The 20,090-nt window shown below is 26.0% G+C and overlaps 2 protein-coding genes across 2 annotated transcripts in view; one reads left to right on the top strand and one right to left on the bottom strand.

Moving 5' to 3' along the window:
- Positions 1-368: 368 nt before the first annotated feature.
- The window catches only part of LOC148234177 (serine/threonine-protein kinase OSR1-like), a 29,705-nt gene continuing 9,983 nt past the window's right edge, over positions 369-20,090 (bottom strand). Inside the window, exons 2-14 of the mRNA XM_088188069.1 lie at positions 16,628-16,699; positions 8,646-8,697; positions 7,527-7,704; positions 7,333-7,457; positions 6,882-6,975; positions 4,408-4,552; positions 3,725-3,890; positions 3,492-3,639; positions 1,587-1,783; positions 1,371-1,526; positions 1,221-1,303; positions 778-964; positions 369-707 (exon numbers count right to left, since the gene is read on the bottom strand). Coding sequence (XP_088044195.1) covers positions 633-707; positions 778-964; positions 1,221-1,303; positions 1,371-1,526; positions 1,587-1,783; positions 3,492-3,639; positions 3,725-3,890; positions 4,408-4,552; positions 6,882-6,975; positions 7,333-7,457; positions 7,527-7,704; positions 8,646-8,697; positions 16,628-16,677 — 1,656 coding nt within the window. The 5' untranslated portion in view covers positions 16,678-16,699 and the 3' untranslated portion in view covers positions 369-632. The remainder of the gene's footprint in view (positions 708-777; positions 965-1,220; positions 1,304-1,370; positions 1,527-1,586; positions 1,784-3,491; positions 3,640-3,724; positions 3,891-4,407; positions 4,553-6,881; positions 6,976-7,332; positions 7,458-7,526; positions 7,705-8,645; positions 8,698-16,627; positions 16,700-20,090) is intronic.
- The window catches only part of LOC148234176 (uncharacterized), a 33,663-nt gene continuing 25,837 nt past the window's right edge, over positions 12,265-20,090 (top strand). Inside the window, exon 1 of the mRNA XM_088188071.1 lies at positions 12,265-12,414. Within this exon, the coding sequence (XP_088044197.1) occupies positions 12,397-12,414 (18 nt within the window). The 5' untranslated portion in view covers positions 12,265-12,396. The remainder of the gene's footprint in view (positions 12,415-20,090) is intronic.

The raw sequence follows: 20,090 nt of genomic DNA, 5'->3' as shown, positions 1-20,090 counted from the left end.
TAACGTAAATAAATAACTTAATTTGAACTTATAAACATAAACAAGTACAAAAAATGTAAAATCTCTTCATAAAACATTTTTACGCGCATATTTTAGAACAATTTGTTCTATAATACGTCCAAAAACTCATACCTTTTCACAGCCAACGTATTTCATTATAATCAAATTTAAATAATTACAGAGTATCATCATACAGTTAGTTGAACTCAAACATATTATCAAATACAATTAACAATTCACAAAAATGTGTAAAATAATATCTTAAAGTAAAATTACCTGCTAATTTATATATTAACTAATCCCTACTATTGTAGGTATGTTTACCTTAAAAATACAGAAATCGACATTTTCTGGTTGTGTTTACAAAGTTTTTTTTTTCATTAACCATATTTACATGCTTAAAGTAAGAAACTTTTGCAAAAATGGTTTGCAACGATATCTAGTCGTAATATTACGATGACTATAAATTATATAGTAATACATCAAAATATAAAATGTCAATATTATTCAATATTATAATTTACTTAAATTGGAATGTATTGTGAATCAGAAAAAATATATGTAATAAAATACATGACAAACAAAGATAAACAGTTATTCTAAGATGTGTACATATGTAGGATAATTTTTTTCTAATCGGCTAATGATAGTTGTGCAAAGCCCAACAACACTTTATCGTTAAAAGTGCTGTGAGGTGATGGAGAATTCTGAAAATAATTTCAGGATAATAAAAATTTAAACATGTATAAATAATCAAGTATTGATGTTTTAACTAACCAATTGGAATATAATTGTTCGACATGTAGAATTATTTCGAACTAGTTGATTGAGATTGTAAGTGATTACATCTTTGTCTTTGGGATCAATCAAACCGGCGTTTTCCAACTCTGTAGCAACTCCACATGCAGCGTCTTTCTCTGGTATAAATTCAAATCGAATGTCGTCTAATTGTCCTTGTTTGTTCCTAAAAATATTTTATTACCTTTTTAACATTGCTTCAATAATAATAAATTTAATAGAAAACTGTTACATATTATATTTTAAGCTTGTGTATTGCGAGTAATATCTCAATGCATTTTTTATATATGTATATATATGTGTGTGTGTGTGTGTTTGTGTATATATATTCAGAGGGTAAAAGCGCGTCCTCCATGTTGTTTCGTCAAATTGACAAATATATTTGTTATGCAAAAATAAATATTTCACACTATATAACTCACCGAATTCTCAGAACAAAGCTCAAAGTTCCGTCTTTCTTGCTCTCAGTTTTTTCATAACGTAACTTTCCGTTAGATAAGCATTTCTGAAATAATGTTAAGCAATTATCAATTTTTGTTCATGTATATTTATATTAGACAACTGCTTATTACTGCTTCTATGGCTAAACTACAAGCGAGATCTTGTCCAACTTCCCCTTTAATAAAAAAAGAGCTACTTGAAATCTCATCCTCTTCGTCAGACCAGATCCAGTCCTGTTGAACGATGTTTGCAGCAGTAGATGATGTAGACGTAGTTCGTTTGTTTACCTGGAAAATATGCACATTTAAAATTTGCATCGCATCGATCCTGTTTATATTTACACTTACCTTCTGGTTTGCAGCTTTGGCAGCGATGCTAGAGAAATATTGTGCTATGTATTTTTTATCTTTTGCCTTTTTAAAAAAAGGGTGCTGAAGTAGTTCCGAGGCCGTTGGTCTTTTTTTAGGATCCTTCAACAGGCACTCGGTTATCATCTTTCGAAACGTTTTACCATAAGATTTGTACTGGTCTTTAACGTCAGAACCTGTAGGAGTACATATATTTTTATTTTCATTCAATGACACATTTTAAATAATATATACAATTCGCTTAGGTGGTTTTTATGTTTGAATATTTTTATAATCAATAAAGTTAAATTTAAATGATGTGGCATGATAGTTATGTTAAGCGATGACTTAGCGATCTCACATTGTATTACATTTTTTTCTGATTGACATTAATATTTACAACAAATCTAAATTAAAATGTAATGTTGATATTTTCAATTAAATTAGATCAAAAAAATATACAAAACAATAAGGAAATTGTGATGATACTTTATATATTTTGGAATAAATTTGTTATTAAGAAATATAACTTAAAAATCAGTAAAAAATAGAATAAAAAAAAGCGGTAGAAACACAATTTGTTTGTGAAATTTCACAATCAAAATATATAATATAGTTAATTTGATTATAAGATCATTTATTAATTTATTAAGAATAACAATAAAAGGAACAGTTACTAGTTAAACTTTACAATTAAAAATGCAATTATCTCAGGAATAAAAGTAAAATGATATTGTAGTGGATTAAAAACTATTACATAACAATTGCTATTGACATCAAATTAAGATTGAAGTAGTAATATTTTAAAGACTTATGATATAAAATAAAAGTGAAAAAATAATCATTGCTCGATTATTAGGATCCTATAATTTATTTGCGGTATTATAATTATGTTTAAAATGTGCAACATTATTTTTTACCGCATACTAATTATAGGGTTTACCATTTTCAAAAACTATAATTACCTAATAGCAAATTTTGGGCTAAGATTACAAATCCAAACATATTTAATCTATCGATTTTGGCCAGCCATAGCAAAATTAAATTAAAATTTTTAACTACTGGATAAGTATGCTAATAAATATCATGTCAATTGGAAACGCATGGATAAATAATATATTATGACAGAGGGGAAATTATGATTAAAGTGAAAAATCAGGCAACAGGAAATATAAACGTATATTTTTATAACACACATTAGTAAAAATAATTAAAAAATATAGCGCATATTAATATTATACATGTTAGAGTCACCATAGATTTATTAAAATATATCTGTTCAACTGAATATCTAAAACGCACAGTAAAACACATGCATAAAATATTATTTCATAGAGATAAAATAAATTAAAATAATGATCTCGCGTCATCAGGAGAATAATACGAATAAATAATTATACATATGTGCACAGAAATATAAATAAAAAAGAGCATATCACATTACCAAAAACGTTTTTAACTAAAAATAAAAACAGACGTTTGATTTGTTTAGCCTGTGCTTTCCGACCAAGATAGATACTTTCTTACAAATGTTCCAAATACTACTAAATTTTTTGTGTAGTTTAACTATTCATATTGCATAAGAATTTAATAACTTGATTAATTTACAATACTGTTTCCTGGTTTGTTTGTAGGACTATGATCCTAGCCCATTCTGAGCTTTCGAAATATTAAAAAAAAGTTTGCTCCTAAATAGTGAGTCAAAATATATATATATATATATATATATATATATATATGTATGATCAAATTATTTAAAAATATCGTTAGATTCAAATAGGCTATCCTAAAATATAAGACTGAACAATCAGCAATAAAAAATTTGGTTGTCTTTTAAACCATCGCTCGACTAGTTGCCAAATATGTCATTACTTATGTATTTTTATATAAAAAAGCAATACATACTTGAGTCTAGGGTAGGTGGATCGTTTTGCAAAGTTAACATCAGGACTTTCATTGGTGGATACTTGTGATATGGTGCTGTTCCAGTAGCTAACTCAATAGCCGTAATTCCGAACGACCAAATATCCGCTTTAAAATCATATCCATGATCCTATAAATATTTTGGAATAACATTTCGAATATTATTTTACGAAACTATAATTTAATAAATTGTATACTATTATTGAAAGTATCACCTGTTCCATAACTTCCGGTGCCATCCAACACGGTGTGCCAACAAAAGTATGTCTAATATTCGGTCTAGTTATATCCTTTCCTTGTGCCAACCAGGCAGAAACGCCAAAGTCTGCTATTTGCACATCACCTTCGTTTCCGAGTAAAATATTTCCTGCCTTGATATCTCTGAATGGGACCATAAATTTAATAATGCTTATAATGCATAAGCATAGTATTAATAAATATATAACATATCAATAATATAACGAAAATAAATGTAGATATTAACTAATTGCAAATAATAATATCCTGGAGGCTAGATCGTGAAAGGCTACAGCACCAAATGTCAATCCATTACCGACTAACAGATTCCCTTGAGATTAGTTGTGGGGTAAAACAAAGTGATGCTCTATCTACGAAGGAACTTAAAGCATTCATATTGTGAAAACTGTGATAATAAAATTGAATATCACAGTTGTATATAGCATTAAGTCTAATTAGAGTATACGCAGATGATATTATAATCGCGTTAAAATCAAAAAGAGATTTTAAAAATCTCTTTTACGTTTTTTACACGAGAGATTATTGTTTCTTATCCAACAACAATATAATATAATGATTTAAAGTAAATATATATCGATCCTGTGGATAGGCAAATAAGATATTATATAATATATAGGAGTAACATTTTGTATATTAGTACCTGTGGATTTGACCATTTGAATGAAAATAGTCCAATCCCTGCAGTACTTCTTTGAGCACAGTAGCAATGGTAGACTCTTCGAAAACACCGTTTTTACAGTCCTGGGATCGCATTTTTTGTTTTATCAAATCAAGCAAACTTCCACCTATTTAAAATACATTTTTTTTAATATCAAATTGTTTTACACTTTTTTTAAATTATAATAATTTAACATACATACATGCACACTTATATTTGTGCTACTTTAATGCTATATAATAAAACGTAAATTTAAAAGTTAGTATTAACAATTCAAGGAAGGAAAACTAAAAACCTTCACAAACTAAAGAAAAAAAAAGATTAAATTCAAGAGGATACAAAGGATTAAGGGCTCATATAATTATATTTATTTATCTATCTAAAACCATTAAAAATATGTTCTTTTGCCTTTAAAGCAATAGGTGCTTTGGCATTACGTGCTTATATTTAAATACACTGGTCTAGTACGAACCACCCACTAATGGTCGATTTAAGCTTCAATGGCAGGCAATGGGTGTTTTTGCCGTGTTACAATTTTTTTTCCTCCATAAATCGAAACATTGCTATACAACAATTTTGCATAGTTTACTACATATGTATGTATAAATAGAATAATGAATTTAAATACACATTTTATTATAAACCCCCTTCTATAAATGATTTCACATTTGCACTAAATTGAGCTACTGCGACGTTGGTTCAAAATTAAACATTCAAAAGTGGTCGGAAGGTATAAAAAGGTTAAAAACCCCTAATACAATGTACGATATTAGTTGATCATTTTTATAGTATTAAAAGCACTTAAATATTCATGATTACATTTATTTGTATTTAAGTTATCACGTGTGTGATATGTCAATCTATTGTATTAAGTTAAGCCAAACTGTTCGTAAATATTTCTACTCCCCAGAAACTCGCTAAAATATTTGATAATTATATTTTTTAATAGTTTATTAATAACACATTGTAATATACTGATTGAAACTATAGGATCTTCACCAGGCTTCTTCGCTATGTTAATTTTTGCGGTTTTAATAATGGTGAAAGAAATAATTTTTACCATGTTAAAGATACGCGAAATGGAAGCGAACACATACAATCACTTTCAATTAGATATTTTACAAATTTCAATGGGTAAAGTTAGATTTACAGAAGGTTATTTTCTAATTATTTTATATATATGAATGGTTGAGATTACATACACTTGAAATGAATCTATTTTTTTTATATTAATTTTATATAACTTCAGCAAAGAATTTTTTATCAAATAGTAAATGATATAATAAATATCTATATGCATAATGTATATATGCCCTTATTAAAATATTTATAAAATAGCACGACTTTTTGTTTTGGTTATGTCTGTCGAAAATGATTGTGGGCTTAATTTTTGACAATATGTTCTACAGTATGTTCATTTTTTCTGTCCTTTTTCAATACATCTAAATATCAAAATTTTACATTTATTTGTTAAACTTTTTCCTTTACATTATATTTTGTAACTCCAAATCTGTGTTTATTGATAAAATGTAACTCTTGTTAAAAAAAGTAGTTTTATAATTGTAGAAAATATATTTAGATGTTTTATTTTTAAATAATCTAAAATATATATCAGCGTTATATATTATAATCTAAAATATATTTTTATTTGTATTGTAATAATAACGTAATTGATTTTTATATTCGGTAAAAATGTCTCTCCAAAAAATGATTTAGTTAAAAAAAGCCGTTATAAAACACTATTTTCACTTAGTTATCTCCAATAAACATTTATATATTGAAATTTATGTTATGTTATTTTTTATTTAATATTAGGTTACTCGAAAATGTCGTTTTGGAAATAAAACAATAAAAGTTCGCTCAGCTCGTGCGGAATCCATCTTTGCCTCTAATTTTTCACAATTTTTTATATGATCATGAATGGTGGATTCGTAAAATCCGAGCTTTTCTGCCAGCTGATGAAAAGTTTTCCTCAGATTATTTTCAATTTCTGTGGTCAATATAGCTGGTCTTCTATGTCCATGACTTTTTTTTTATTACGAAGATTTAATACGTTCCACAATATATTACATCAATATATACAATACTGCCATCCCGAATCGGTATTTTTTTTATTAAAATAGATGCCCCGAATGTTGATGAAACGAAAACAACAAGACCAATGTTGACACAACGACAGGCAGAGTGCGAGTAATCATCCAAACGGAACAATATAAAAAAAACGACTTCATTTTTATTGATTCTTCCCTATCTTATTTATTTACACCCTTATAATTTTCATCACTATCTACAATACATTTATAAAAATTTTAACATTAATATTTTATGAACAGTTCAATAACCATAAATATTCAAATAAGCAATAGATAAAACATAAGCGAATAATTCAGTATTAAAATAGTTTAATTGCAGTCCCTGGACATATAATAATAATAATAATAAAAAAACGTAAATACCTTCAAGAAGTTTTAGAACAAGCCAAAGTTCATCTTCCACGACAAAACTGGTATAGTAGGTTACAACATTTTCATGATTACAATTAGACATTGCCTATAAAAAAAACATGCTTAAAGTACTTCTATATAATATAATATGAAACATGCATAAACATTTTAAAAATCATTAAACAGAAAAATAAGATATAATCATCTAATTAAGAAGCAAAATTATCTAATGATGATTATCAATACTAGCAATAATTTATTTATTGTAAGGCATAGTCATGCTTTTTTGTAAGGCTTTTGTATTTTGCTTCCAAAAAGCTTTCGGCAAAAATCACTATTTTTATAAAAAATCTGTCATAGATTGTAAAAGTTCATAGATTTATAAATATTAGTGTAATTTATTTAGGAATATTTTTAAAAATGTATGGTCAGGATGGAAATACCACTTAAATATAGAACGTACCTGAATTTCTTTTAATAGTTCATCCATAGAGGTATTCCATTTTTCGAGATTAATTTTCTTGATGGCGCATTTCTCATCCCGTGGCTTGCAAAAAGCACGATGGACGGTTGCTGTTGCTCCAACGCCTAAATAATTAGTAATTTCGTAGATATTCTTAGCTTATTTAGGCTTCTTTTAAAAGTTTTTAGACTAACCGATAACATCTTGCACGTCATAATCAATCTGAGTGTTGGGCCATGGAATTTGAGGAGGAGGTCCTCCAGATGTTATCCGTCTTGATATTAAATTACCAATACCTCCGATCGATTGCCTTGCAGCTCTAGCATAAGACGTCAGTGCACCAGGTCTTTGATTCTTTTCTTGGTCATTGCTCTTTGAAATGAAGAATTAAGTTCATAATAAATACTAGCATTTAATCCGGTAAAAAAGCAATATTTCTAACTTTTTTTATTAAAATTGTTTTGTAATCAATTAAACCTAAACTACATTTTAATATTAACACGGATCTATTATTGCCACAAATATCTGATTACATATAATACGTATGTAAACTAAATCAAATATAGTCGATGGACCAAATATATATTTATACAACTAATATAATTAGATTTATATGTAATTATAAATCTGTTTTTTTTTAAACCCCTATGCAAAAAAGTAATCTCTGTGTTTTATTAATAATTTTTTAATTTGAAATAAAATTATGTTTAAATTAATTCAATTGACCAGTTATTATAATTACTAAATGTATTTTTTTTTAATTTCTGATTCGCCATTTACATTAGTTATAAATTTATTCTACAGATGTCTATCTATAATATTATATTGCTATCAAAGTCCTAAACCAAAAATTGCAGTAATATTTTTACAAAGCCTTGTTATAAATTATTTTCTCTTATCTTTGTGTATATTACTGTAGTGTAAAAATATTATTTTATTGTTTATATTTCAATATATATTTTATCCATATTTTTATATCTGTATAATTAATATTTCTTATAAATGTATTTAGGTTACACATTTTATAACATAAATGTATAATGATAATGTAAAATATTAAATTGCTATTACTTGTTTATTTTACTTAGAAAAATTTTTATTTTTATGTGCATCTGTATGTATATGTATATTTTTATACCACAGTTCAGAAAAGTTCAGAAAAAATTTGCTTTGACAAATGTAAAGTTATTCACAAAAAAAGTTTACAGGTCAAAAATTAATCAAAGTTGTTGATGGTAAGATATTTACTTCAAAACATAATATAAAATAATATATTAAGTATTTGTAGACTAATTAATAAATAAATTACATACCTGGCGAAAAATTCCAGATGGTCCTCCCATACAAACATCTCTTGATTTTTTACTAAAAGAAAAATATAAAATATATGTAGTATATTAGACAATCTGGATATTATAAGTATATTTAGAATTGTTCTATTTATAACGTATTTTTTTCCTTCAAAGATCAAAGAACATTTTTAAATAGCTTTCATTTTTAACCTTTGATGATGCGCCTAAATCCGAATATTTTCAGCAATTTTGTTTTCATGGCATTAAATTATAATAAGCTGAAATCACGGATTAATATGACACTTTACTTTAAATTAGATATAACTCATTAACTAAATGGGACTGTAATAATTTATAAATATTAGCCGAATAAAAAATACCATTGAATAATAAATTAATGGTGAATTGAAATAGACTAATAATCTAAAGCCGCAGGTTCGATTTCCGCACCAGAATTATATCTTTACCACTCTTTACAAAAACCCAGCTTCAAATTGACTACTATATTACAATAGTTACCAATTTTAAATATAGAACTCCAAAATTTTTCAGTCTAGTAAGTCGCAATACTAACTCATATGTGTTAATCGTACAAAGCAAAGCATATTTTTTTAATATTATACATGTTAATATTTCATTTATAAAATTCACACTCTAGGAATTAGCCAATAATTTACATACGTGCAAATGTATAACATATATTAATTATGTTATGCTAATAAACAGATACGCTATATATTATAAATACACATGGTCGAACTAATCCCTTAATTCCATGTACGGATCATTGATAATTTTTAGATATGTAAATTGCCCTTGATATGATAAAATAATCAGTTTATTATACTATGTATTTATATATAAAATGTTCGTACATATTAATTAAACTAACTGTACACATATTATAAAATATGTATTTATTGTACTCAATGTATTTCTTTAAAGATACTATTAAAAGCAAAGATCATATAAAAACATTTAAAATATTAAGAATAACTAATTAGGTATTTTATTATTGTACTAACATATTTCTTGATACAAAATTAGAGTAAAAAGATTTTTTAAAATAGCAATTTATATTGCAAGTAAAAGTAAAAATTATAATCCTAATTTTAAAGTAGCACTCTAACATATAAATTTTTAGAGTATGTTTTAGGGCGAATAATATTTAGTATAGATAAAAACTAATTTTTATATCTCTATGTCTCGTGAACTTTTTATACTCGAAGGATATAATACAATAATAAACACAAAATATATATATTTTAAAAATATATTCTTTAGATACATAAATCAACCATTAAAAATTTCCTTGTAAGTTTAATAGCGAAACTAATTACATACAATTTTTACATTGCATTTTTTGTATTGTATTGCGTTGTGTATTAAAATATTTTTTTGTAGATTATTACAAAGTACTCACGGTAGCATGAGATTATTATCATATTTTCTTAGAAGCGCAATGATCTAAATTCTGTTAAAGGAAGCAGGTTTGCCCTTTTGTAATAGCTGCTATATACTAACTATCTTAATCTGATATAAAAATACTTTGTTAGATTTGTTTCGTAAGATGCAATTATTTTAATGTCAATGAAGACACGTTAACTCAGTAGTGATACTGTGTACATTTAAAATTCTAAGTAGACCTCAATATATTCTGCATAAACCCTAGGGATTAAATAAATCTCATTGATTGCAGAGGCCAAATACCTAATTAGCCATCTCTTGAATTTGTAGAATTTTTGTTACAGATTTTCTGATATTGTGTCGTAAATTCAGTAGTTAAAATATTTTTAACAAATGTGTATTTATAGAGTTGTAATTTATAAGCTAAATAATGTCTGGTTGCAATGCTGAGGGTCACTGACGCGAACAAAGAAAAGTACAAAACGCACTTTTACGCTGCAAACTCTCGACTTCTACAACAATTTTATTTCAAAAGTATTATTTGACACTAAGAAGATGTTTTACATTTTCACAGTTTTTAAAGTATGCACTATAACTTAACTGACAAATTTCAATTTGAGTGGTTACGAGATTTGCCCGTATGTGGTGCTCCTATTGCTTCGGATTCGCTGTGACGTCACGTAGTTATAATTCGGCAAGCTCTTATCACGCGGTAATTTAATTTTATTTTATTTTCATCATTTCACTGTCAAATCCAGAAAACAACAAGCAAATTGACTTCGAATGTCGTGGTTTTAAAGCAAAGTAAAGTTTCTTAAAGCAGAGTAAATACATATTTTCAAAAATAAAAAAAGGATAATGAAGTTATACCTAAAGTCAGTTTACAAGTATCTCATTTAATAACTAATAGGTAAAGGGATAAAGATTTATTTTAATTTATTAGTCTTTTGGCGAGAAAATTTGCTAAAACTTTTGAGCACCTTGTGAGTAACATCAATAGCCAATTCAATAGCATAAAAATGATTTTGAGTGGCTTTTTTTGACTACGAGTAGTTTGTATAATTAAATTGTTAGCTAATAAGAGTAACTGTAAGAGATCGTTTTCCCATGAAAATAAAAAAAAAAAAACAATTTTTCATAAACAATAAAAATTCTATTGCCAAAAATTATTTTGAAAAATTTACGTGTTTTTAGAGAATTTGTCTTAAAAGATATATTCTGAAGAAATTACTTTCTTAACCTCACTTTAATTTTGTTTTTTTTGTAAAGTCAATAATCAAAAATAAAAAACTTTTAAAGAAAATAAATGATTAAGAGAATCTAAAAATGCTTGTTTTTCATTGAGAACAAGTATTTGTTATTTAAATTGTAATAATAACATAATGAATAATAAAAAAATCACATACATATACATAGAACTTTGTAAGCATTTACAAACAATAATTGTTAGATATACTCTGTTATAAACGTTTTTTGTAAAACATAAATCTGTTTGAAGCTTTGTATAATAATTATTGTATGTGAAATCTCTTGTCTTTTAAATGGTTATCGTAAGTTTTTCTTAACTAAATCTTTATATCATTACTTGTATATTCAAACGAAATAGGGAAACTTCATTCTGCTAGAAATTACAGTATGCTTATTAGAAGCAATGCTTTCATAACAAAGGTTGATGAAACAACTAATATGTAACGCTTTTACTCGGAATTACGATATTATGTGACTACCGTCACATTTGACGCAAATACTCTTTGATATAAATACTGACCAATTCCAGTTGTTTCGAATTAACAGAGCATAAAGTACTATTTTAGTCTTTAGTCTTTCAAACCAGAAATAAATATATACATGCATTAATTAATTTTTATACACTATATAGATGTATTATTATATATTTGAATAAAATTATAATATGTTTATAGTAAATATATAATATATTTTCTCAAGTTACTGCTTTCTTACATTTAATTAATTGCAACTGAAGCCCCGACTTTGACGTCGCCTTTCAAGCAATGTTTTATTTCTGGACGCAATATAAATACACAGACACAATCGTAGCTCATTTGCGTTATTCACGCAGACACCTTATCAGTTGTTTCATTTAATCAAGAGATTATGAGGGAATATTTCTGTATTTACTCTGACTGCAATAAAAAAGCTAAGCTCTGACAATTCTAAGCTCGAGCTTAAATTTTTCGCAGAAATCCCCCTCACCAACAATAACCACAATCAGTATAAAAACGGAGGATTCGAGTATAACCCCTTCATTATTGTCCTCGCAGGCGTTAGTTAACACGTTCAACCCATTTGCTTAAATCTATTCTATAAGCAAAGTTAGCAATTTGTTCTACGAGCGGCTATCACGATGCGATACTTTATATATGTAAGTTTTTAACATTTTTTAGCGAATTTTAAACTAATAATAATAAATTTTATTTCGTTTTTTTGTGTTTAAAATATTATATTGTTACATATTTTTTTTATGTGTGATGCCACACTCGTTTCTTACCATTTTTGTGTGCGTTTGGAGTAAGAAAATGTGTATTAAAGAGTATATGTATACACATAATATATGTAAATACGAGTATGTTTGTAAATAGGGTATCATACGCTTTGAAAAAAGTTATATGGTCAAATTTCTAATAGATTAATATGGTATATCTGTATTTATTTGAAGAATTTTAATAGTAGTAAAAGCTCTTATCTATAAAAAATCATAAATCTAAATTTTTAATTATCATATTTTATAGGCCTGTATGTTTCTTTAATAATATGTGACAAAATAATACAGAAAATAATTTAAAAATATAAATGTTATTTCCTAATTATATTTTATTACCAATGTGAAAGGATGTCATTATTGTAAAAAATGTAAATCAAAAGATATTGCGAAAAATATATAATTATTAAACTTGCTTTGCGTAACTAAATACTAAATATTGCACTGCGTGCCTTCATAAAAAAATGCCTTTCCTCAGTGTTATATTAGAAAAACTCAACTAATGTTTTTTAAGTGAAACGGCAGGTATTTAAATATCTGCTCTAATACGTTATTAATTAAAAAACCATTACTTATATATATATACGTATAAGACTGGCTTATCCATTTTCTGAATCAAGTTTCAAAAAACTTTCATCACAAAAACTAGTATATATATCATACATTGATAGATAGATATGTTAAAAAACATTTTTGCCACATTTCTCTAAAAAAAATAACAGAGCTACAATTTTTTTATTATAACATATAATGATTATCTGGCTAAAATATATGTATGTATGTACGTATGTAAATTATTGTCGATTTTTTAACGAAGCAAAAATCACTTTAAAATATATTTAAAATATATTTTTTCTTCCACCCCTCGGTCATCTTTTTAATTCTTAGCATAAAATGTTATTCCAATATTTCCCTTTTTACATGGTCTGCATTTTATCTGTTTTTATCAAGGAAGTGTTGCATCGATCGAAATAAATAGTAGCCAAAAGGAATAAGGTCAATGAGTAAGTTGGATGAAATAAATCCTTTCAACTAAAGTCCTTGATATTATCGAGAATCAATTTCGGCAAGCGTGTGGATGCGTGTAATGAAATTACGTTGACAAGTGCATTTCTTTTTTACTTCTCCATGCACAATGATTCAGCTGATAACAATAAAATGTTTCAGTTATTATTTGCCTAGGTTTAATGGTTTCATAATGCACAATTCCTTTGAAAACCCCACCTATTTTATTGAAAGCCCGAGCTTTTTCTACTTAACTTTTAGATAATCACTGCATTTTTCGACGAAAATACAATGATCGAGAAAAAGGACCAGCTTCAAATTAGTCAATAGATACTTTTTAAAACAGTTTTTAGCTTGGTTATCAAAAAAAGCTTTTACCAGGATTACATTTTTTCTATTTTTACCAATAATTATTAAGACATATCTAAAAATACAAAAATAAATAATCACTTAAAAAATAGACAACATGTATATAACTTGCAATAAATCACGAATCTGACTATATGTATATGTTTATTATATTATCAATAAGTCAATAAATATTCAGATCAAAGTCTATAAATCAGTGACTTATATTTTATCAACTATAAACTTTATTTAGAGCGTGATTAGAAAAATCAATAAAAACCTAACTGTAATAATCAATCGGCTTTATAATTATATAAAAATTACTTCTAGACATGTTACAAATATAAAAATACCACGTTCCAAATTAGTATTTCAGGTACTTATTAGTCACTGACTTATACCGCTGGTTATTACCAAAATGCTGCTATTTTTAAATTATGCAGATGAATTAATAAATAATATGTAAGTGTGACGCAAAACTTATTAAACTATGTATAATTTGATAACTATGGTTGATTTGTTTATTTTTATTTTTGCAATGGTAAACAACTATATTTGTATAGAGCTTCATTAATAAGAGTGCTTTCTCATATTATCATGGGATTAAATTAAATGCAGACCTTGTTCGAATGCAACCTATGGCGCAATTAGGTAGTTCTTGTATCCTTAAATAGTTAATAAATCAAGGCAATTTAATTACAATTAGTCGGTGCTTATGAAATAGTGTAATTGTGTATGCAACTTTAAAAATATCTGGGTATATAAATACATTGTGCATTTAAATAGCACAGTAGGCAGCTGAAGTTTATAACAACTGTTATTTATAATTAAAATGGGTACAAATCATGCATTGAAAATAAGGGTAGCAAATGATACTTCCGTTTCATGTTTTCGTCTAACTTTTTTTGACTATTAATAATAAAGCATAATAATACTAAAATAAATATATTTTAGTATTATTATGCTTTTTATATATAAAATCATTTCTGGGAATGATTTAACTTGCAGAAAGTCGTTTAGCAAACTTAGAGGTGGAAATATTAATGTTAAAGAAACAATTATTTTTTAATACTATTTTAAGATATCTTGGAACGAAAACCTGCTACACCAATTGAGCGATAAAAATTAATTTTTGCGATTCGTTACGTAAACGCAAAATGCAGCAATTTTTTCTCAAACAATTCATTACTGGCGATATAAAAATAAATTCAGTACAACAAAGGTAGGCAAAAAATACGATAATCTCGTAGTCCGAACTAGAGATTCAAATATCGAATATATTTGCCCCTTTGGTACCTATTCGTTATTAGAATATTTGTTCATATTTGTGGAGGAATATGTTCAAAATAATCTAAAAATACTAGAATCCGATTAACTCTTAAATCACAGTTGTGTATTATATTTTCATCTTTGTGTATTTTAACAATACATGTAATAAATTTTTCACCCCCCGATTTAACTCCACTTACAAATCAATTTGTGTACCTTTTTGCAAAATTTATATTTTTATCCTAATGTTATTTATAACAGTAATGTGCAAAACAAGTAAATAATAAATCAAAATAATTAATAACGATAAAAAAACACTTCGTAGCTGACGAAATTTTAAAAATTGATCATATTTCCAAGTTAGTATTTTGTAGCTGAAGACTTTCTCAATTACTAGTCAACAGTTTTACGGTATAGTTACAGATTTTTATTTTTAAAAAAGTAGAAATAAAATAGTATTATTAAAAAAGTTAAATTTTAAATTATTTGTCAATGGTTAATATTTGAAGATATTTGCCATTAGGTAATAAGTTAATATTTTTTCATACGATTTTATTCGTTATCTTTTTTTAAGTTAATCCCGATATAAATCTGTTTTTTTTAATAAAACTAAAAAATCACTTTTAAATGTTAATTTTATTTCAATGATATTAAATATAATTTTATTTTGAATATAATCTCTTTCTACCTTTCGAATATTTTTATAATTCTATTAACATTATATGTTGTAGGGTATAATGCAAAATATTTTAATATCGTCCACATTTATATTTTTTGCCTTGGTGTATTGTTTGGCTAGGTTTAGGAGTCTCTCAATTATTTTGCAATCCCACATATATTCCCAAAATAACTTTTTTTACAGTGAGCCCCCGGGCCTCGCTGTAGGCTTTGTTATTTGATCTTTAGACTTACGACGACTTTTGTCGCGCAACACTAATTCCGGTTATCAAATAATCGAGAAAACGCGACCTGCTAGACCAGCTTTTGGGAAACTTTAAAGTCACGCGCCAACTCGTGTAGCCATACACTTTGTTTCTAAGCGTTTTCAATCTCCTTAATGTATCTATGCACTGTTGAATCGGACTGGTGAGTTTCCCGGTCTGATAGATATTTTGATTAGGATTTGTTTCCATTTCTGCAACCTTAACCTTATCATCTATCTTTGTTTCTTTGTCTCGCACATCCAGGACCATTCTTGTTATCTTAATTTTCAGTTCAAAATTTAAAGCTTTTGATATTCATTGTTTTCTAGCGTATCACGTATTATTTCAAAAATGTTTTTAATAGCCATATTTTGTAAAAATTGTTTACTTGGTAAAAATATTGTCAGATTTTCATCAATACAGATATTACAAAATACTGACTGCTTAAACTTTAATTTAATAAAAATATACTCTAACAATATTGATGATATTAATAATAATAGTAAATTTATAATAAAATAAAATATAAAATAAAGTAAATAGATACTCACTTTCCGAATAAATTCGACTGCTTGCTATTTTCACCATCCGGTGGATCCATGGCTGTCTTACTGAATTATAATCTACGAAAAAAATGTACATTTTATTTATTAAATGCATATAAATATACGCTACACATTTTAAATTTATAAAAAATTAATTTTTTTAATAAATTAAAAAAATATATTTTTTATAAATAATAACAAATAAGTATTATAAGTAATAATAATAATAAACAATTACTTTCATTAACCCATTTGTGTATAATACAATACATTAACTAATGTTTACAGTAAAAAAAATCCCGCAGCGCACTTACATATTATTTATTAAGCATAGAATTAATGCATAACACGCGTAATTACAGTCAAAATATTGCGCTTGCAATTTATATTTCTTTTCGCAAAATTATTGTTATATAATTAAAAAAACATTCATGCATGTATGGTGATTGTATAATTTTATACATACACATATAACTTTATGTTTTATTTCATACGTAGTATGCATTACGACGTATGATATAATATCAACATAAATGTAAAGCAAGTGTACTTTTCTCATGACTTTAATAAAATTTAATGATCGGTAAAGTGTATTTAAAGTGACAAAAATAATACTCATAGTATTCATATTTGCAATTAAATCACATGAAACATCAAATATAATTACACTTTCAATTATTTTAATTAGATTGTATGCGGTGAGTATACAAAATATGTTTGTCATAAATCGAAATCCACTTTATATTATGAACATTTATAAATTTAAAATTTCAACATATTTCCTAATTTTAATTCAAAAATAGATTTTAACTAAATTAATAAATAATAATTTAAAAATATATAATAGTAGTACATACATATGTTTCAATTGTTATCCTTTTCGACTAAAAAGTATTTACCTACTATTTATATTTTTTAATATTTAATCTACAGGAATCTAAATATTATAAAAACATAATATTAAATGTCTTTTCTTTTCTGAAAAACACAATAAAAATAATTTTCTTAAATTTTACCAATTCGGTATTTTTGTGAGCTATATACTTGATTTTGTAATAAATTTCTAAAATATAGAAACAATCATTTATTGTTCAAATTGAAATATATTCTTCATATTATATATTGGCCTAATTCATAATCGTATTTTCTTAAAAATATTAAATAGTTTATTATAACCCAAATATACTACTTTTGTAATAATAATCTAGATTAAATAAAAGTTTTACTTACCATTTTGAAAATTAATCTTGATTAACATTTATTAACTTTATTTAAATATATTATTAAAAAAAAATATTATTTTATACATATGCACTTTAGTAAACATTTTTATTTTAAATATAAGCTAACGCCGTTAAGTAACAAATTGTTACTAAACCTATAATAATAATTACCGCCAAAAATAAGTTGCAAGTTGTGAAAAAAATTATTATTATTAACATGAGAAAAAAAAGCAAATTTCCATAAAGAAACACTGTATAAATGAAAATAGTTATCAGCAAAGCTATTAGCATGACGTGTCCAATTGTACGCAGCAAGTAAATCATACTGTCTAACATCCACCAGTTGCTTGCTCTTATGTTAGTCCACATCGAAATAACTTATATAAACCACGAGATAAGAAATTGGTTTTTAAGCAATTGTATTTTGATATTGTCTTATATTATATAAATATTTACACGTCACATTATTTTAAATTATTATTAACACATTTCGATATATTTATCGATCAACCCCGAGCAGTTGTCCGATACAGTGCTCGAGCACAAATGCACCGCCGCCGTATCGGCTTTAACTCAGTTATTAACCCTCCGAATTTATAACCCCCACTACTGGACGCAGACAGTCTCTCTATTGCGGTGGTTAGAGTATGGAGGGAAATGATACGTTGATTGTAAATCTGTTAATGTTTTATCATACAGCATTTAATTTTTTTAATAAAAAAATCATACAGTAACGTTCATACTAATTAACATTGACGGAAAACTGACCTAATCAACGATAAACCACATACATGAAAGTAAAATAATGCACAGTATTAGCATTTCTTAAACTTTTCAGGAAATAATTCTTTTAACAAGAGATTATTTTAAACTATGTGGAACTAAGTAAAAATTATATAGTAGTTATTTTATTATTTCCCAAGACAAGGGGGATTGTTTGGAGAAATAATAAAATAACTGACATAATCGAATATATTGTACCTTGATGATTATACAAATTGCCAAATTAAGGGTTGTCAAGATTGAGAGAATTAATTGCGTTGTGGGTCGTTTTATTTATTATAATTTGTCTAAAAAAGCATAGTAAAAATTACTATTGATTTTTTTTTCTTTTAAAAATTCTTTGAGCATGAAAAAATATTAGGGAACGACGGACCAGCATTGAATTTTATTGATAGCCGTCTTTCTAATTATTTTTGAAAAATTGCTAAACCATAAATTATTGTCGAAAAATCGACACAAAAAACATACTTGGCACTAATTTTTGTCATATTCGATAGTTATGCCTCTTCAGTATATTTAATACCGCAATATAGTCTTGGAATAATGGTCATATACACAGATTTTTAGTAGTATATACCAAAATTTACAACACTACAGTATGTTCATACAAAAAAACACGTTATTTTTTCCTAAAAAAACAATTATTGTTTTTGTGTTAATTAGTTACGTTTTGTGTTAAGTAGTTACGTTAATGGCTTTAATGACAAAAATGGTTAAATTAATTATAGTTCATTCACACGCCCTATAAATAAAAAAAAATTAATTTGCACACGTTAATCAATAATATTTTATTAGAGAAATAATATATCCATATGAATCTTTAAATATTTTATAATATCGATCGTGCAAATACTGTATAATTGTAAAAAAATATTTTCATTTTATTCTTCGTCAACTCGCAAAGAATTTAAAAGGCCACATCAAACAATTTTTATTATAATGAGGGTAACTGCGCAATTCTCACATTAACATTATGTAAGAAGTATACAATAAACTAAGATTCTACCATAACCTTCGCAAATATAATGAAACGCAAATAGAGTGAGACATATAAAAAATGATTTTGAAAAGGTACGATGTACAATATACCCACATACCCAAACCAACATATAAATGTGTGTTAATCCTTTTTATTATGAGTGAAATTATAAAAATATCCTTCGTCTTCGTGAAGGGCGACCAAAGGCGTTCTAGAATATTTTTACCAATAATACATTTTTTTATTTATAAAAAACATGTTATAAAGCTCAATATATGTATGTAAGTTGTTAATATTACAATTGACACTTTAAAAAGAGCTATATATTATATAACACAAAACATATAGATTTTGTTCTTAATTTGTATTTTGACTAATTAAATAACTGGCAAAATATTTTTGTTATTCTAGTTAATATTTAAATAATTAAGTCTCACGGAATTTTTTATTCAAGATTTTAACAATTTTTTTGTATAGTACTTTC

This window comes from Plectrocnemia conspersa, unplaced genomic scaffold (genome assembly GCF_051122295.1).
Source record: "Plectrocnemia conspersa isolate PC_06_02 unplaced genomic scaffold, ASM5112229v1 ptg000006l, whole genome shotgun sequence".
Classification (NCBI taxonomy): domain Eukaryota; kingdom Metazoa; phylum Arthropoda; class Insecta; order Trichoptera; family Polycentropodidae; genus Plectrocnemia; species Plectrocnemia conspersa.
The sequence above is the reverse complement of the archived record's forward strand: the minus strand, read 5'-3'. Positions and strand labels throughout refer to the sequence as shown.